The 17,500-nt window shown below is 46.9% G+C and overlaps 1 protein-coding gene across 1 annotated transcript; it reads left to right on the top strand.

The window, feature by feature from the left end:
• Window positions 1-776: 776 nt before the first annotated feature.
• On the top strand, window positions 777-10,574 carry EMX2 (empty spiracles homeobox 2; the record flags this gene model as incomplete). Its single annotated transcript, XM_083364969.1, is given in 10 exon segments — window positions 777-794; window positions 796-933; window positions 935-964; window positions 966-1,007; window positions 1,009-1,056; window positions 1,058-1,097; window positions 1,100-1,158; window positions 1,160-1,178; window positions 3,993-4,177; window positions 10,094-10,574. Coding segments are annotated over 10 exon segments (747 nt in total). The 3' UTR covers window positions 10,262-10,574.
• Between the last annotated feature and the right edge of the window lie 6,926 nt (window positions 10,575-17,500).

The following is a 17,500-nucleotide window of genomic DNA, read 5'->3' on the forward strand; positions in this document are numbered from 1 at the left end:
TCTCTCTCTCTCTCTCTCTCTCTCTCTTCCCCCCTTCAGGCGGAGGAGTCCATTCCAGTCGGGCCCGGATCCATCCCTCCAGGATCGCGTCGGCCAGAAGTTTGCCTCTCCCCTCTGACGCACTTTAAAGAGTCTCTCCCCCCCCCTCCGCCTCTTCAACCTCAAGGCGAGTAATAGCGACCAATCATCAAGCCATTTACCAGGCTTCAGAGGAAGCTGTTTATGTGATCCGCGGCACTAATTAGGCTCATGAACGAACAAATCGTTTGCGCCACTTTGGGCGAAAAGGGACCCGGTCGCTCGCCTTCATGGATTGCCGCCGGACTTAAAAGGGGCCCGCCTCGGGCGCTGCGCGGAGGAAGGAAGGAAGAAGGAAGGAGTGAGCGAGCGAGCGAGCGGGAGGGCGGACGGGCGGGGGGGTCGGCGAAGAAAGAGAGGGTGGGGGGAGAGGAGAAGAAGAAGAAAAAAACCCCAGAACTTCGCCCAGCAACTTTCCCCCCCCCACACACACACACTTAGTGGATGAAGGGAGCGCGGGAGGCGAGAGGAGCGGCTGCAGAGAGCGTCTCCCTTTCGGGCGCTCGCCCTCTTCATGCGGCCGAGCAGTTTTCTTGCTGCTGCCGTCGCTGGCGGCCGTCCGGCCGGCCAGACTCTGGATCTAGGCGGGCCGATCGCTCCGATCTCCTGGCCAGGACCCCGAGGAGGAGGAGGAGAAGGAGGAGGAGAAGCGGCGGCAAGCGGCAGGCCAGCCGGAGGAGCGTCTGCTCGTCGCCAGGATGTTCCAGCCCACCCCGAAAACGCTGCTTCACCATCGAATCTCTGGTGGCCAAAGACAGCCCGGCTTTGCCCGCCTCCCGCGCCGAGGATCCCATCCGGCCGGCGGCGCTCAGCTATGCCAACTCCAGCCCCATGAATCCTTTCCTCAACGGCTTCCCACTCGGGCGGCCGGGGTGTCTACTCCAACCCCGGACTTGGTCTTCGCCGAGGCTGTCTCGCACCCGCCGAATTCCCGCCGCCGTCCCGGTCCACCCCGTGCCCCCGCCCCACGCCTTGGCCCGCCCACCCGCTGCCTTCCTCTCCCTCGCCTCACCCGCTCTTCGCTCGCAGCAGAGGGACCCGTCCACCTTCTACCCCTGGCTCATACACAGATATCGGTACCCTGGGCCACCGGTTCCAAGGTAAGCGCCAGAGGACAGGGTGGGGAGAATAAATCGAGGAGGGGGGAATCCCCGATTGCCGCTATTGCGGAAGAGGGCCAAGTCCACCGCGCTCGAGTTCGGAGGTGAAGCCAGGAGGAAGTGGCGGCTCTTTGTCTCTGCCACCTCGAAAGCCGTTTGCGTCCACGGGAAATAATTGTTCGAGCTAGTCCGGATCAGCTTCAGGGAAACCCCGCTTGCTCGCTTGCTCTCTCTCTCTCTCTCTCTCTCTCTCTCGGTGGATTTCCGGGGCTCTTGCCGCCTGGATCAGCAATCTGGTGGGGAGTGCAAAGAGAATGGAGCAAGGAGCGGGGTCCTCGATTTGGCTCAAAGGAGCTCCGCGCGCCCCCCCCCCCCAGACAGGGGATTTTTGTAGAAAGTCCTGACTTTCGGCTTAGGTGTTTTGTTTTGTTTTTTGTTTTTCCTTTTTCGTATTCGTCTGAACCTTTCACGAAATAAACCGGTCGAATCGTTTAGCTGGAGGGAGGCTAAATTAACCTAGCGCTGGAAATTCCAGGGAAAGACACTAGAATTTATTTAAGCCGGAGGAGAACAAAAGGGTAGGGTGGAAGCTAATTCTTGTTAGTATTAGGGCGACTTTTAATATCTCACAACTGAATTTATTTTAAACAGGACAAACCAGAGGTGACGTGCATTTGGAATTAATGCTGTCTCCTGAACTCAAATATTTAAGCTGCTACTTTGAGAAATTTCTCTAGCAGCTTCAAGGGAAGACTTGTGTTGTCTGCGCATTTGTATTTCTAACTAACTAAAATACAAACACATATACGCAATCCTTAGCCTTATTTCTCGCGAGTCCTTCGGGCTACAGTAACCGACTTCCGAAGTGCAGCTTCTCAGGGAACTTCCTTGGAGTACATTCCTTTGAAGTCCAGGGTCTCCAAAGGGTCTTAACTTCTCAGGAAAACGACAACAACTTAAGTCGCCCTGCAGTCGCATCCCCCTGTTTTGGGTTGGCACCTCTCCCCCCTCCGCTGTCATTTTCCATGTGAGCGGGGAGATCTTCAGAACAGCACAAAATAAAGCTGCAAAAGGCTTGGGAAAGATTGCCGAATAACAGCTTTCATTTCCTTTCTCTTCCCTTCGTTATGCGTTGGCGTACTGATTTACCTCTAAACAGAAAAGTGGGTGAAAGACCCGTGTCAGGTGAGATAGCCAGGGAGATAAAAAGAGAAGAAGGTAGATTAAAAAGAGCCAGCGAGAGCGAGAGAAATTCGGAGGTCAAGGGATTTAAGACTTTGAAAGCTGAAATTCGGGGGGAGGGGCGGGGGGGGGGGAAAGAGGAGCAATCAGTCTGAGAGATCTTCACCTGCTGGCCTATGCCTGCAAGGCATCCGTCCTGCTATACGTGCGCTCGCTTCTGCTCGTGTTTGTGTTTGGGGTGTGTGTGTATGTGTGTGTGTAGTTGCACTCCCTAACGCACGCCAATGCCTTGAAAAATATTTGCGCTTCAGTTATTTTATAAAGCTTCCCTTCTCCCCCGCCCAAAAAAACAATAAATAAATAAAGGCCCTCCGCCAAATTCACTATGGGGTAGATATTTGGGATGTGGAGAAGAAAAGTCGAATCCACACTGGCGCTACTGTCGTGGTTGGAGCGGTTCCCCAGAAGGAAGATAAGGCTGATTATTATGCGACTAAGCTCTGGGTGGGAAATTAAGGGTTTCGCTCGCTCCGTAATCCGCCCTCCGTTGTGCCCGGGTTGTTGAAAAGCGCCAGCAGAAAGGAAAGAGCTTGACTGGCTGTGGCGCTGGTCAGACTGGGGCATCGGCCTCCCCGGGAAAAAGAACGAATACCAAGGTGGCAAACCCAAGAGAACAAAATAGACAGGCGATTGGGGGCAACATTTTCAAGCCCTTACTAAACATGTTTCTGCGATGGGCGAATGCAGCGCCGAATGCGTGTTGTGTGCCTGTCACGGAGACAGAAACGAACCCCGTGTTTTTGCTTGAGGATAGGACGAAGGTCTTAAGCCGAATTCAGTTCGGCTTATTTTTAAGGCACCATCCCCGCCTCGCCCTTTGCTTGAAGCATTCTGTAGAAGAGGAGGTGTGTATAGGAGGACTCTGAATTTCCTAAAACCAACTTTGTCAAGAGCGGGACCTCCGGCCCCATTTTTCAAAATGGACAGTGGCGAGGGCAGTAATTCTACCCGCTTATCTTAGTAGGGAACTGACAAAGAGAGTTTTTAAATAAACAAAAGCGCCCAGCAAGGAGAGGAGGAGAAGGAGGAGGAAGAGGGCTCGGGGTTCGTGACACGGCGGGAATAAAGTGGGAGTTTACAGTGAGGGAATCTATTCAGAAAATTGGGTCTCCTGAAAGATTCTTTTTGCACCTTTCCCGGAGTACGTGGAGAAGACTGACCCATAGAAGAAATAATTTGTTTTGTTATTGTTGATTCCTCTTAATTCCCAATTGGATTCCTTCGAAGCACCCTTACACCTCATCTTACCCTTCTACAAAAGAATTCCAAATGGCCCAATTAATATACCCTCAGTGTCATCTGAGGGTATATTAATTTTCCTTTCTGAAGGCAGGTACTTAGAAAAGAGAGGGCAGCTGATTCCCCATCCGCCTTGGAGGGAGAACTGAAGCTCTAGCGAAGTAACAAACCCGCGTGTCAGGAAAGGGCCAAATAAAGAAAGAACGGAGGTTTTTTTTTAATTTTTTATTTGCCACCTCGAGAAAGAGAAGCACAAAATAGTGTTTAGCTGGGCATGGTTGGTTCTTGGCTCTTTTTGTGTGCCTTCACTTTCTTCTTCTTCTGATTATCCAGGTAATGAAACCAGCCCGGAGAGTTTCCTCTTGCACAACGCACTGGCTCGGAAACCGAAACGGATCCGCACGGCTTTTTCTCCATCCCAGTTACTGAGGTTGGAACACGCTTTTGAAAAAAATCACTACGTGGTCGGGGCAGAAAGAAAGCAACTGGCCCACAGCCTCAGTCTCACGGAAACTCAGGTAGGAAGAAAGAAGAGAGAGGGGGGGGGGGAACGGTTTCCAGAGTAAAATGCGTGAAATGTAAGGGCCGTGCGTTGGTTGGTTGGGCGCGGGGGGGGGAGGGGGGAGGAAGCGAAAACATTTCCTTCTGGTCACATTCTTTAAAGAAAGTAGTGTCTCTTTCATGCTTATTTTGTCAAAGGCGCCTGCCTTTAAAAAAAGAGAGAGACCTATTCAGCGCCCAAAGCCAGCTGTTCTAACTACACGCTCCTTGAAGTCCAAATAAAATAAGATATTTCGCCTGAGTGGCAGTAAAAGGAATTCATCATTTTCCCGAGTGCAATCCTATACGCCTTACTTGGAAGCCGGGTCCATTCAATTCGGTGGATCTGACTTCTAAGTAGACCAGCCTAGGATTACACCGTTGATCAAGGCAGATCGGCTTAACAGGTTTTGGCTCAAGCAGTGAGGATAATCCGGGGCCAAATTTCAAGGCGGACGAAATAAAACGGGAGTTCGTTGTTAGGGCTTCTTCATCTTTGAGGATTTTTAAAAGTATTACCGGGGGCCTCCTCTACAGTTATCCCGTGTCAGCGGTGACAATTGAACTACAAAGGGTGTGCTCTTTAGATTGGTTATTGTGGTCTTAGTTAGCGTGTGTGGACGGCTTCTTTTGGGATTGTTTCTGTTTTAAATAAAATCTGCACATTTAACAATGCATTTCAAACTCCTACATCACGTGTCAACAAGAGGGGTGGGAAGAAAAAAAAAAGTCCTGTATCTCTCCCTTCCAGGTTTGTTTTTGAAATTGGAAGTAAGCATTCCCTGTTTTTGATTCACATATGTCTTGATTGAGACTAAAATAACTGAATTTGAACAATGGTCCCATCGCGAGCACTTCTGCTTAGGAGCTCCAAATCCTATTGAGACGGAGCTATTTCCGAGCAAAAGGACAGAGGATTTAGCTGTTAGATCTAGTGGCCTTGGACCTTAAATCTCACAGATTTCCACTCGTTTTTTTTAAAAAAAAAATTAAAAAAAATAAAAAAATCCGTCCGTTCTGCAGTGAACCCGGAATCTTCTTAAAACCGTCTTCAGGGCTTTGTGGGTTGAAAGCTTGGCGTTTTTCGTGGCGACTTGAATTTTGGGGCATATTGGAAGTTCCGCTGTTGAGAGGCGCGGATGTTCTCCGATCCCAAGGACTTTATCAGTGGGCTTTCGGGTGTGTGAGTGTGTGTGTGAGTGTGTGTGTGAGAGCGAGCGAGCTGTAGGGTAGATACATCAAAAAGCTGGTGCACCGGGCAAAGCAATGGGGGCAGAATGGCGTGGTTAGATGAGGCCGTAAGAGATGCTTGGAAAAGTGTGCTTAGGATAATGATCTATTGTATTAACCTTGGGAGCGGGGCGGGGGCGGGGGAGGGGGTTTGGCGAGGAGGAGGAGGAGGAGGAGGAAGAAGGGAAAGCAGATCAAATTAATCGCTCAGGCTGCATTTTAGCTTGCTCAGCTGCCTTCTGGGCGCCTGCCTGCATCTTGGAAACCAAGAGGGGTTTGGTTTAAGGTGGGGGTTGGAGGAAGATTTGTTTTTCCTTCTTCTTCTTCTTCTTCTTTTTTTAGCCTGACTTCCCGATTGTAGTTCAGCTTGGTTATTGCGCCTGCCTCTTAACTTTGGGAGAGTTGTTCTCCCCTCCAAGCCGCTTCGAAAGAAACGCGCTTCCTCCTCCTCGGGCCGTTCGTTCTCATGGTTCAAGGAGACGGGAGAAGCAGGAGGGGAAGGAGGAGAGGGAAAAAAAAAATGGGCCCAGCTTAGTTCAAAGTTCCCAGTAAACAGTAACGTTCTTGGGTCGGATTAAGTTGTAACACTTTTCCCTCCTCCCTCCTCTCCCTCTCTCTCCCCCCTCCCCTTCTTGCCTTTCTTTGGGGCGGAGCGGAGCGGAGGAGAGCATGGACGAGGTTGAATCTTTTGTTTTAAACATGCCTCCCTTAACAAAACCCCAGTCAACGGATCGACACTTTGATGAGGTTCGCCGAACAAGGGGGCTGCTGACAAGCTGATTTCCACGGGCAAAGCGGCCTTTAAGGTGGTCTTTGTCCCGCTTGATTCCGAAGCTGGTCGGGGTCTATTGTGGCGGTGTCAGGCCCCCAAGCCCCCGACAAAATGAACTCCCCTTTGGAGATCGGCGTGGAGAAATGAACCGTCGTCCCCCTTCAATTAGCACGCTGAAAAGCAAATTAAACTCACCCCTTGTTCCCCCGCTCGCTATTTAAAGGAGGAGGGGGGAGAAAAAAAATGAAAATGCAGCCGAGATGTGAGGAAAAGCGGCGTCTGGCAGCGAAGGGCTTCAGAAAGGGCAGCGAAGCGGGTTAAAGTGGCTGATTAAAATGGTCCCGTTTTCGGATTTTTTTTCCCCCTCCCTCCCTCCCTCCCTTCCTCCCGTGGAAAGTCTTTATCGGGCATTTCCAGGCTGAATCGGAAGAGAAAAGTGCTGTTTTTTCTATTCCTTCTTTTAAAACCGCGTTTACCTTTGACCGCCGCGGGGGAGTCCGTTCCAATCTCTCTGAAGATAATTTCGGGGACCAAGATGATCTGTTAGTAAATGGCCGGCAGCGCCAGCAGGTCGGGTTTGAGGCGGATTTCAGCCACCTCTCGCCAAACTCACGGGGACTTCTTCCTCCGTTCTTTCTGAAGCAGGGGTCCCCAACCTTGGCAACTTTAAGACCTGTGGACTTCAACTCCCAGAAATCCCCAGCCAGCTATGGGAGTTGAAGTCCACAGGTCTTAAAGTTGCTAGGGTTGGGGATCCCTGTTTTAAAGTGCCTAATCTTTCCCGTTTTTTAGCTATAACCGCGGTCCCACAAAAACTGAAATCCCTTCCTTTGATATAAGACAGAGGCGCTTGATACAAAAGAACCCTCTATTTGAAGTTGGCAGGATTCGAACCTCCTCCTTAATTAACTGAGCTCGTTCACCACTCTCCTTCCCCCTTTGATTATTTTTAATTACGGTAGAATAATCCCCTCCTCCACCTTTAAAGGGATTTCTCCCCCCCCCCTGCTAAATTAACCTGGAACCTAGCTGCGTTTGGGCTAAATGTTGGTAGGCCTGTCTGTTAATCGGTTTCTAAGGTCCGACAGTAAGAACCGCTTTTCAGTGGAAAGATCAAACGAAAGACGGCAGAAAGTGGGTGGAGGAGGATTAAAAAATAAAATAAAAGTCTCGTTTAGTTATTATTGTGTTTAAGATGAGGTGATTAATACTAAGAACTTGAACCCTGGAATTCCCAAGTACTGTCCTCCATCATTTTCTTACGTAAAATGTACTGTGCACCACGGAGACGAGGTGGAAACTCAGCAATTGGGTACAGGTGCGATAACATACAGAAACATATCTGAAGGCCGACTGGGATGGCTAAATATTCCCTTCTTCGCAAGAGCACACAACACCTTCACTCTGTTGTGTGTATTACCCACAATATGTAGATATGACTGCCACCATTCATTAAATTACACAGGGGTAGCCTCTCACCCTTAACCCTGTCAGATTTGTTTAAATGCATACATGTGCATGTATCGTACACACCATACATATGATAGGTATGTATCCTGGATTGATGCAGGTGGGCAAACATATGGAGCAATTCATACAGGAACATGTACAGGTGGATGTACATAGATCCAAATGTCTGGATAATAACCATATATCCCAATTCTCCCTTACTCTGCTTGGAGATGGAAGCTCATGGCCAGTGAGGCTCTATTTTAAGCAAGATGGGCTAGGGTGGGAAAAGCAGAACTACCAAATGCAGCAAGGGTCAGTAAATCTGTTTTAAATCAAATCACCAGGGTTGGGTCCAGGTAAATGGGCATAAGACTTCTGACAGTGGTCCTTTGGGATATGAGGAGGTGGAGCTCACAGAGGGCATTTTTCCCTACCAGACTATAAATAGAGCTATTCTGGAGTAACTAGGAAGTCACTCTACAGTACAGAGTGTTAAGCAAACCGAATCACATTAGATTTTAATTTGTTGTGCGAACCAGCTCCTTAGGTTAAGCCATAGGATAATTTGGCTTAACAGGTTATGTTAATAGAATTATTATGCTTTCTTAACTAGAATTTAACACGTGTTGTGATCAAAGTGTACCCTAATTCAAAACAAGCATTTGTAGCTCGAATGCAGTCAGCAGCTCCAGTTTCCCGGCTGCATTCAAAATCCGATCCTCCAATGTGAGCCAAGGAGAGCATTGTAAAGAGGGTCGAACACTTACCGTCATGATCCTAAACGATATTCCTGGGAGAGGGAGCCCTATTGATTTTCTGATGGAATCTAATGTTCAAAACGAGTTCCAGTCAAGGGTGAAAAAGCTGCAGTCCTAAATTGACATCAATGGGGGCATATTTCCAAGAACTGTGCCTAAAGTGGGGGATTAATCTTAAAGCCCAATTACTGTGGCTTAACTGAGTTCCAGGGAGGCAGGAGGTCAGCGTTCCTGTGAAGTCAATGAGATTGCCTTTGATCCTGGCATTGTCTTCCGAAGCCACGGGAAGTCCATTAATTTCTATGGCATTTATTTCCTAGTAAGCGTGCATAGGATCTTAAAAGCTCCGAATCGCCTGAAATGCCATATTGTCAGGCTCCCAAGACCCAGCCGAGCTCTGGGCGGAGCAAGTTAAGAGAGAAAGAACAAGTTTTTTTTTTTCCACGGTTTTTTTTCCACACTTACTTTTAGAGGAAGACCCATTTACACTCAGTGGAGAAATTGTCTATAAATACACATGGATAGCCCGGTTCCGGGTTTTTTTTCCAGGGGAAAAGACCGGTGCTCTAAGGGTTTAATCTTAAAAACCCTCTACCGAGCGAGCCTACAATTCCAGCCTTAGCTGCTCTTAATTAACCCGCCTTCGAACTAGCTGCTGAATTGTCGTAGGCTAGAAACCAGAATTCCGCGTAACAGCTAGGTGTAAGTTTGCAACTCTAGTGGAAGTTATTAAGCCGGGAAATACCCTCGTGTATCTATAGCAGCGTTTCCCAACCTTAGGAACTTGAAGATGCGTGGACTTCAACTCCCAGAATTCCCCAGCCAGCTATGCTGGCTGGGGAATTCTGGGAGTTGAAGTCCACGCATCTTCAAGTTCCTAAGGTTGGGAAACGCTGATCTATAGCGCTGGTGTGCGCCTGTGAGGTGTGCGGGGCGCGGGCCGCCTGCGATCTTGGTTCCTGCTAATCAAAGGTAGGCAGGAGGAGGCTCTGGGGATTTCTGGTAATTTATTTTATTTATTTATTTATTTATTAAATTTGTATACCGCCCTTCTCCCTGAAGGACTCAGTTCTCTGGGCTTTTGCGGGAATGCTTAATTGTAGCAAGAAGAAAGGGGTCACTACGCGCTCACCCATACATTTATACTGCTGGGAAGGGAAAGTGCGAGGTCACACACACACACACACACACACACACACACACACAGGCCATTGGCTATAGGAGCACTGTGGATGAAGGGTCGATTTTGGAATTAAAACCAAACTCAGCGTCTGTAAGGTGGGGAGGAGGGGTGGTGGAGGAGGGGTGGTGGTCAAGAAGGCTGTGGAGGATTGGGGACAATTTCGGAGCGGTGGTGGAGGAGGGGTGGTGGAGGAGGGGTGGTGGTCAAGAAGGCTGTGAGGATTGGGGACAATTTCGGAGCGAGAAGTTTCTTTCTGGAGTTACCCATTGCTTTTCTTGCTTCGCTTTAAGCCCATCCCATCCACTCGAATCCGGGAAGAAGCGCCTGGGCGCAGAGTTGCAGCGTTTCAAGGGCGCGCAGAAAAAAAAAAGGATCCTTTTAATTTTTTTTTCCTTTTTTCTAATTATGAGGAATTAAGTCTTAACTAGCAGGGAATACCTGCCCGAGCTTAATAGCCGCCTCTGTTTTTCTCCACCCCTCTCTCCTTGTGCTGCCCCAGGTAAAAGTTTGGTTTCAGAATCGACGGACAAAGTTCAAGCGGCAGAAGTTGGAAGAAGAAGGCTCGGACTCGCAACAGAAGAAGAAAGGGACGCATCACATTAACCGGTGGAGGATCGCCACCAAGCAGGCCAGCCCAGAGGAGATCGACGTCACGTCCGACGATTAAACCAGCCCTTTAAACAAGTAGAGAAAGAAGCAGCAAACAGAGAGGAGAGAGAGAGAGAGAGAGAGAGAGAGAGATTGAAACTCGATGTTGGCGCTTAACAGACTTTTCCAGGAACACCGCACGTGTTCAAGGCTCGGGACAAGGCCAGGAAAGAGTGAGTGTCGTGGCCGGGCGAGAGAGACAGATTCCGGCTTGTTCGCACGGCCCCGTCTGGCTTCGACAGAGGCAGCGGCCAGGGTCGAGAGTCACTCCGAACCGTTGACCGGAGCTGATCCTGCACCGGTACTAAAAAGAGAGCGAGGGATTGAGGGAGAGAGCGAGAGAGCGGAGGATGGGGGGGTGGGGGGAAAGGGAGAGGCTGTCAATCAAAGCCAAATCACCGAGAAGGGATGATTGACCAATATTCAGTTTCTTGCCATTCAGAATGAAATCAACTTTCAAATTTCCAAGGGGAATAAACGCCTACACTCACTCACACAGCCGCGCGTAGGGGCACCTTGCACTTCACCAGGGATTTATTCTTACGAACCCGTCATTCTGAATTTTCTCCCAAGTCTCTGGGAGAGAAAATCCCACCTAGCCAAAATCGACACATCTGAAACTTGAACTGCATGTTTTTTTTCTTTTTGGTTGGTTGGTTGGTTGGTAAAAAGACCTCTGGGGAAGGGGGGATGAAGGAGGTCGTGCAACGGTTTAAAGAAATGATTGCTAAAGGCAGGCGGTTCAGTGTGCTTTTGAAGTTTATTTTATGAGAAGCCTGGGCAGTTTGTAAATCTTTTTATGATAACTTCTGGTGTCAATGTGGTTGTGAAAACTAAACGAAGTAGCGGTAACAAATTCTATTTTCCCCCCAATAAGTTTTGCTTTCCCCCCGCCCCGCCCAAAGGGATACCCTCTGAAGAAATGGATAAAGGCTGTGAAAGGTGGAAAGGAAAAGAACCTTTATAATTTTGCTGCAAGACAGAAAGAAATTTAAAGAAAATAATTCTAAAATTCCAGTTATTTTTTTTTCTTCTTCTTCTTCCCATTAATGGGCTGTGCTAAAAGACGATTGTGGAGGGATCTGAAGAAATTTCAGCCTTTCGGGGACTTCCCAACGAGGAAGACTGCAGTTCCCCATAATACCAAGCATCATCTGGGGTGATGGGAATAGTAGCCCAACATAGCTGGAAGGCACCAGTGTAGAAAAGGCATTTCAACCCTGACCCATTTTACACAGGGAAGGATTTCAAGCACTGAAAGAAATAATGTCGATTGTTCCAAGATTATACAGCTATTAAAATGAACTCTCCAACATGGTGCCTTTTAAAGTGGTGGTTTTCAACTCCCAGAATTCCCGACTGACATGGCCTTTGGAATTCTGGGAACTGAATTTGACACTTGAAGTGTACCAGGCTGGGAAAGACTGACTAAAATGACAAAATGTTTCCTTATTGTCTTATTTACCAGAATGTAAATATTTTTGTGTTGTGTGTTTCATTTGTTAGAATTCTAACACACTATATACTTCCAAGAAGTATCTCAATGTCAATATTTTGTCAATAAAGATTTATCAATATGGCTTAACAATTTTAAGCACTTTTTTTAAAACCTTCTCCTTTCCCTGCCCCCACCCCTTTCTGGTGCTAGTAGCCTTTACATTTTATGATCAGTGTTGATTGGAATTAGCTATCCTGAAAGTAACTTTGTAGTAACAGGGGACAAAAATATTTATTATATCAAATTAAATTGACAATAAGATGATTTTTCAAACAATGGAACTTATTTCCATTTTGAAAAATGCAGTGTTCATTTGGAAGAGATTTGTCTATGTATATTATTCAAGTCCACATAGAAAAAGAGTCAGATTTGCCAGAGTATAAAAACTTGAACTCCTGGAAGTGTAGTTTTGTGTGCGTGATGCTGGAGATAAAAATTGTGTCCATAAAAATGTATCTCAGAACTACATCAATACAACTTAGAATTTTGGGGCTGTCACCATTTTAGTACTGGTATATATTGAAGTAATATAACTGGATTGCTGATTGGTCCACTGAAATCTGGGTACTACTGAGCATTAATTTGGATTTAACTCCCATCTGAACCCATGAATCTATTCAATCTTGAAAATGGTTTGAAAAGGCCCAGTGTAACTAAATCCTTCTCTCCTTTTCTTTCTGTTCTTGTGAAGCTTCATTTTAACAGAGACTTGGAAGTAAAGCCCATTTGGCGCTAGCCTAATTTACTTCCAAGTAAGACTGCAACCCAAATTACAATTTACCTGGCAGGTTTATTGAACTCAATGGACTGTCTTCAAAACATATATGGTAGGATTGTTCCATAGGAGTACCTTGAGGATCAGTGCATCAAAAACATGTAGTCCTATAATAATTATGCTTTACTTGTTATTGTGGGGCACAGGATTCAAACTACAGTCTCAGAATTGCAGTCATGTCAGCTTCCTTTCAATTGTATTATTTTTTTATTTTGGTATTATTGTGTACAGCTTCTGAAGGACAATTTTTCTAATGGAAGGGGGGGATGCCAATAAGAATTTTTCTAAGGGAAGAGAGACATGCCAGCATTAATACTGAAGGGCAAAAAGTTTCTTATAATCCTGGAGGAAGCTAGTTGGCTTTCTGGGATACCCCAGGTTTTTTTTTTTAATTTAATTCATGGTTCATTTGCTCTTTAGTCTGATAGGCTGCATTAATCAGTTTTCCTGCCATTGACAGCACAAACCTCGGTCTGCTGTGTTCCAGCTACAAAGACTTTTTTGTGGAAGTGCAAATCAGTTTAGGCAATTATCATACCAGGAATATGAAGGGGAAAGAGGAGCCATTGCCCACTGGTCTCCTTTAATCTCTTAATCCGTGGATCCAGGGGGGCTAGTTGGACATAATTTAGGACAATCTGACTACCCTTTACACTGTGATAAGGTGAAGTTACAATGCGAAAATACCAGCTTTGTTCAATAACCTGCCTTGAAAAATTCAAATTAGAGATTCCATGCATATGCTGACTAATACAGGGCCTTCTGAAATTGAGTTTAAAAGATCTGATTATAGATACACAAACACACACAAACATACCCACAAACAAAACTTTTTTTGTCTGTCTGTCTGTCTGTCTATCTATCTATCTATCTATCTATCTATCTATCTATCTATCTATGTATCTTTTTTGTCTGTCTGTCTGTATCTATCTATCTGTCTATCTATCTATCTATCTATCTATCTATCATCTGTCTATCTATATCTCTGTTTCTCCTTTCAATCTTAAGTGATTATTCACTCAGAACTGTTGAGAAGTTAAGAGAAAAATCACTTCCTACTTCAGAACTCAAAGACTGAATCCTATAGTAAATACCCTTCTTCCCTCTCTCCCCCCCCCCTTTGGAAAATAGAGAATTTAGGCAAAAGTTTCATACTAACATTTTAAAATTTTCTCTCGATCCTTTTTAAAATATAAAATGGAAAACCACATTTCTTCTCCGTGGACTCCGGTTTTCTCGCTCAAAAATCTTTCCTGTTTTGATATTTTTAAAGGGTGTGTGTGTGTGTGTGTGTATACACACACGCACCCTGCCGTATAACACAAACTCTCTTTTCTGAAACCCCAAAAGAAGGGTAAAAAAAGAAAGAAAGGAGACAGAAGGGGGGAATTAAGCGCCCTATGTAGCGTAACAGCAATAAAATCTTCAGAGAATGCTATTAGCTTTGGGGAGGAAAAAAAAAACTCTAAAAGCTTTATTACAAACCGAGCTTTGAAAATAGGGGGGATTAGGGGTCTGAAAGAGTCCCACAATGGCTAGAAGAAAAGGTTTCATGCTAATGAGGTTAATGCCCTTTGTATCTGAGGACTCCACAACTTCATTACTCGCTATCTCAGGCTCCACCGAGCGGCTCAGAACACTCCAGCTTCCCCCTTCCCTGCCTAAAGAAGGATTTGATAGCAGCTCTGTTCAAACTAGATAATTATATCTTTTCAAGTCGGAATTAAGATAAAGAAAGTGAAGCAAAAGGCGGCTCGCCTTGATCCACTGCAAACAATTTGGGCGCACTTGCTCCACTCCCGCCCCCACCCCCGTCCCACCCTCCCTCCCTCCCTCCCTCCCTCCCTCCCTTTCTCTCTCTCTCCTTCTTTTCCCCTTCCTCCCTTCCCCCGCTCCCCCCCCCGCGTAAAAAAAAACAAGAAAAAAAAACCCAGGACGCCCCGAATTATTAAGTCCTCATTTGCTTTATTAATTCATCTCTTTTAAAAGCGGCCCGGATTACGCAGGCCGCTGCTGGTACTGCCGGCGCTGGAAGGAGGCTGGAATTTTGCGCCCCCGCAGAAGTCTCCTTCCCGGCCGGGACAGACCCCCCCCCTCCCCCGCTTCTGGAGGCTGAAAGGCACGCCGGGGAACAGCGGGCGAGGTCGGGAGCAGCAGGTAGAGAAGGAGGCCGGGGCGCTGGCGCGGCGCCTCCTTGCCCCGAACTCTTTTCTTTCCGCTCTTTTATGCCGTTCGAACGAAGAACTTGGGTCAGGAGGTTTAGCATCTGCAGCGAGACGGAAACTCTTTCCTTCGGGAGCTCCCGAGTTTCGGAAAGCAAAAGTGCCCGTGCTTCTCCTCCTCCTCCTCCTCCTCCCCGGCTTCGTTCTCTCGCTTGCGTTCCCCGGCTCCAACGCCACCTTCTGCCCGGGAAGGACCGGCCGAGAGAACGAAACGGGCTCCGGCGCTTGGTTCTTCCTAGTGTGCGCCCAAGCTGCTATGCCCCCCCCTCCCGTCTCTTCTTCATTCCTCTCCTTATCCCTCGCTTTTCTTTCTTTCTTTCTTTCTTTCTTTCTTTCTTTCTTTCTTTCTTTCTTTCTTTCTTTCTTTCTTTCTTTCATTCTTTCTTTCATTCTTTCTCTCTCTCTCTCTCTCTCTCTCTCTCTCCCTCCCTCCCTCCCTCCCTTCCTTCCTTCCTTCCTTCTCCCTCTTTCTTTCTTTCTTTCTTTCTTTCTTTCTTTCTTTCTTTCTTTCTTTCTTTCTTTCTTTCTCTCCCTCCCTCCCTTTTCTTTCTTTCTTTCTTTCTTTCTTTCTTTCTTTCTTTCTTTCTTTCTTTTTCTTTCTTTCTTTCTTTCTTTCTTTCTTTCTTTCTTTCTTTCTTTCTTTCTTTCTTCTTTCTTTCTTTCTTCTTTCTTTCTTCTTTCTTTCTTCTTTCTTTTTCTTTCTTTCTTCTTTCTTTCTTTTTCTTTCTTCTTTCTTTTTCTTTCTTTCTTTCTTTCTTTCTTTCTTTCTTTCTTTCTTTCTTTCTTTCTTTCTTTCTTTCTTTCTTTCTTTCTTTCTTTCTTTCTTTCTTTCTTTCTTTCTTTCTTTCTTTCTTTCTTTCTTTCTTTCTTTCTTTCTTTCTTTCTTTCTTGGAAGGGGGCAGCCAAGCAGCTGCTCTATTACAGAAGTGGCTCCCGCACCCTCGGAGAGGCCGTTTCCAGGTAGAACAAGAGCTGCGAGGTGCCTTGCACCGTACTCAGCTAACACGTGAACACCGGCTTCCCTTCTTGCTTCTTTAGCAAAGGCGGACCTGCTCTGCCTCATCTTTTTTTAACCGTCTCGAAGAGCGGCCGTTCACAATCGGGACCCCACCGGAAGCGTATGAAGACCGTCAATTTAGAAGGACACCCCCCCCACACACACACACCCTTAGGAAAGGCTGAAATATAAACCCCTTGACGAAGAGGGAGAAACTTGCACCTCCTCTATGGGTGGGTGGACGGATTCTCCTCTCAGCGCCTGCTTCCCGCATGGCGAATGGTCAGGGAGAGGGGACATGTGCAAGGGCCGCATTTGTTCTGAAGCCTGCCCCGAGCCCGCTCTGCTCTTCCCCTAAGGAAGGAGTGAAACTCCTGCTCAGGATGCCCACGGTTACAGAGCAGGTGCTTGAGTGCTGCTCAGCGGGAAGCCCGGGTCGCTAAGCTTCGGCTCTTCGCTGCAGTATCTAACCGACTATAGAGGTGTGCATGTAGTTTGGAGCAACCTCGCTGTGATCAATAATCAAGCAAGGCCAGCAGACTTCCACGGGGTGTGTATGTGCGTGCGTGTGTGTAAAAGGGTGTACCTTACATCGTGAACGCGATCTACAGAGGCGGCCTAGTAGCAATGCCTCAAAGCCCCGCCTTCAGTTTTAAATGGGGCTTCCTTGTAAGGAATACACTGAAAGGGAATGCTTTAGTACCAGCGAGACTCTTTTCTTTATGCTATTTGAAGAACTCGGGTTAGAAGGTTAGTATCTGCGGACAGTAATCATAGATAATAAAGCCGGAACCAAAAACTAATGGAAAGAAGCAAAAAAGTCTCCTCTCCCTCCCTCCCTCCCTCCCCCTCTCTCTCTCCCCCCCCCCGCATGCGCAGAGCGAAGCCACCCATTTATCCACAGCTCCGATTGTCTTAGAACAGTTGTCTTACTTCGACCTGGTTCCTGGAGTCTTACCTCCATTCTGAGCCATCTCCTGCAGTTCCCGTGCCAGATCCCGAAATCTTGCCAGTCCAGCATTCACATTTATCAATTCTCAGTCCCCATGGAGTCCAAGGACCTTACTTCTGAATCTTCAGGCAGAGAGAGAATTGCCCAGGCCCCTTTACCATTTTCCCCGTGGGTTCTAAACCGAGACTCACGGGCCTTCTTTAGAAGCAGCATTTCTGCCTCTAAAAAACTTACTTCCACGTCAGTGCCCAAAGTGGTCAGGGCCACTCCTGGCTGCCCTCCTTCTCCTTCTTAATAAATCAGGTCGGGAATATACACTTTGCTTAGGAAATGTAATGGGGACTTCCATAGAAACTTTGAGAGGTCACCTTTAATATATATATATATATATATTGTGTGTGTTTGTTATTTCTTTGTGGCCATACCATTCTTAGTGTACTGGGAATTTGCAAGCATTGGGACTGCCTCTAGGGCAGGATTTGAAATATGGACAAAGATTAGCGGCTGAGATGAGCCCCATTTGAATTAGGCTGCAGCCTAACTCTGGAATAAGGTGGTGAAACTCAGGGAAACGGATTTCCCTAGAAATAAACCCCAGGCTCTGCCTTTCGTACAACAAAATGTTCAGAGTAATCCTGCTGAAGTGTCAGGTCCTGTCTCCTAAAATGGTCTTTAGCAGAGGGGACTAATAGGACTTGTAATCTACCAATGTGAAGGGAAGGCCAGTTTAGGCAAGAGAGTTGCCTTGATAGTTGGACTTGGTGTCAGGATGTCAACTCATTAACCGCCTTCACCATTTATTTCCACCCTTCCA

The sequence above is a fragment of the Vipera ursinii genome, assembly GCF_947247035.1.
Source record: "Vipera ursinii genome assembly, chromosome: 5".
NCBI lineage: Eukaryota > Metazoa > Chordata > Lepidosauria > Squamata > Viperidae > Vipera > Vipera ursinii.